General features: G+C 59.0%; 1 protein-coding gene across 1 annotated transcript; it reads right to left on the bottom strand.

Annotated features, from left to right (window-relative positions):
- Positions 1-335: 335 nt before the first annotated feature.
- GPR6 (G protein-coupled receptor 6) lies at positions 336-1,848 on the bottom strand. Its single transcript, XM_064706887.1, has one exon. It carries the CDS (start codon positions 1,788-1,790, stop codon positions 699-701), a length of 1,092 nt encoding a protein of 363 aa, XP_064562957.1. The 5' UTR covers positions 1,791-1,848; the 3' UTR covers positions 336-698.
- Positions 1,849-2,152: the final 304 nt, after the last annotated feature.

Here is a 2,152-nt window from a genome sequence, read left to right as displayed (position 1 = left end):
TGCTCTTTGTTACTCTTTACCAGACTAAAGAAGAGAACAAACAAACAAGCAGGAAGGTGCCTTTCTTGGTCCAGTATTTCATCTCCATAGTGAATGATGATCTCTTTAGGCAGAATTACATGGGGAGCCTTCAAAAGCAAACAAAGGGACTTTGCTCAACCGGCAAATTTTCCATCTCTCTTCTTTCTAAATGCATCTAAACACACAGGTTATATTACATTTTAAATATTTTTATTTGTATACAAAATGTTATAATTTATCAGTGTTGTGCAGCAAAGTCTAGATAGACACACACATCACATACATCCATCCCCACCCCCTTCCCTCCCCCAGCACACACACTTAGAAACACGACACGAACACAACTTTCTTTCCCTCTGCCCTTCAGAAAGGCAACACTGTTTTGGCAGGTCAGCAGCTAGAAATAAGGTGCTATAGTCAAGCAGTACCGGAATGTCTTCACTTTACAAATGTGATGTGCAAATCTATATACAACCACATTGTTGTTTTTCTTTTTTTTTCCAGGGAACCCAAAACTCCATACCCCGAACCACTCTCCGAGATACAAACATGTATAAAGTGCTAATACTTAAGCATGTTTCCAACGACTTCACGACGTAGTTTGAAGTTTAGAACAGGCACTGTAATAGTTCACTGGGTAGATTGTCACTGGGTGCAGCTTGACAGAGAAAAGTCACTCAGACATCGCTGGGGGACCGGGAGCGAAAGGACACTTTAGCCTGAAAGCAACCACAGAAGAGCACCCACATGGACCTCTGGATTTCCTGGTTTCTGTAGGCATAAATGATGGGGTTGATCATGGAGTTGTAGGTAGCAGGCAGGAGCGTGGCGTACGTGTACACAGAGGGGTAGTCAGGATCCCCCACCACACAGTAGATGGCAAAAGGCAGCCAGCTGGCTCCGAAAGTCCCAAGGATGATAGCCAGGGTAGAGACTCCTTTTTTGGTGGTGACATAGTGCGAGGCAGTCAGAAAGTGCTGCTGGAGAGCTATCTGGTGGGCATGCCTGCAGACGATCTTGCAGATCTCGATGTAGAGATGGAGCATGATGAGGAAAATGAGAAAGAAAGAGGCAGACAGCAGCGTCACGTTACTCTTGGTCAAGGGTCTGACGACGCTGCAGGAGGTGCGGTCGTGGAGGCAGTTCCAGCCCAGGACGGGCAGCAGCCCCAGGCAGAGGGAGACCCCCCAGGCACCGGCCAGCATGGTGTGGATGCAGAGCACCGTCCTCTCCGAGTAGTAGGTGAGGGCATTGTAGAGGGAGAGGTAGCGATCGACCGTGATGGCCAGCAAGCTACTCACGGAGGCGGCGAAGGAGGCGACGAGGAAGCCGACCGTCAGCAGGCTGACCGTCTCCGAGGGAATCACGTACTGGAAAACGAAGTTGAGGATGAGGCCGAGGCCGGCCAGCAGGTCAGCCGTGGCCAGGCTGCCCACCAGCACGAACATGGGGGTGCGCAGGGCGGGCGAGTAGCAGATGATGGCAACCACCAGGGCGTTCTCGCAGGCGATGGCGGTGCCGGACACGCAGAGCATCACATCCCAGGGGTTGAGGGCGGCGGGCGCGGGGGGCCGCGACGAGAGCTCCAGCGAGGAGTTGCCGCCGCCGGCCGGCAGCCGCGGGGCCGCCGCTCCGCTCTCGTTCAGGGCTGCCGCCGCCTCCATGGCCGCCGGGGCGGCCGGGGCTGTGCGGGGACGGCGGCGGTGCGGCGGTGGGGCGAGGGCAGCCGGGGCGGCGGAGGGGTGGCTGTGGGGCGGCGGGGCGCGCATGCCGGGCGGCGGCACCGCGCCCGCCCTGTCTGTGGTGCTGAAGGCGCAGAAGTTTCCCGCCGGCCCGGCCGCCCCCGCGCCCCGCCCCGCGCTCACGTCAGGGGCGGGCCTGGCCCGGCAGGGGCAGCCCGGGCCGGGGGCGGTGAGGAGGCCGGGCTGCCCAGGCGGCGGGGACAGCATCGGCCCGCTCTGCCCGCCCGGCTCCGGGGCAGGGGGCGCCGGGAGGGAGAAGTGGGCACACACACACGGAGCCGGTTCTCCGCTGCTCTTCTCCCCGCTCCGCAGCCGGTTCCCCCGCGGTGGGTGCCGTCCGTGCAGCGCTGGCTGTGAGGGCTCAGCCCAGCGGGAGCTCCGTGCTCCGG

The sequence above is a fragment of the Zonotrichia leucophrys genome, chromosome 3 (assembly GCF_028769735.1).
Source record: "Zonotrichia leucophrys gambelii isolate GWCS_2022_RI chromosome 3, RI_Zleu_2.0, whole genome shotgun sequence".
Lineage (NCBI taxonomy): Eukaryota > Metazoa > Chordata > Aves > Passeriformes > Passerellidae > Zonotrichia > Zonotrichia leucophrys.
Note: the sequence above shows the minus strand (reverse complement) of the source record. Positions and strands in the feature narration are given on the sequence as shown.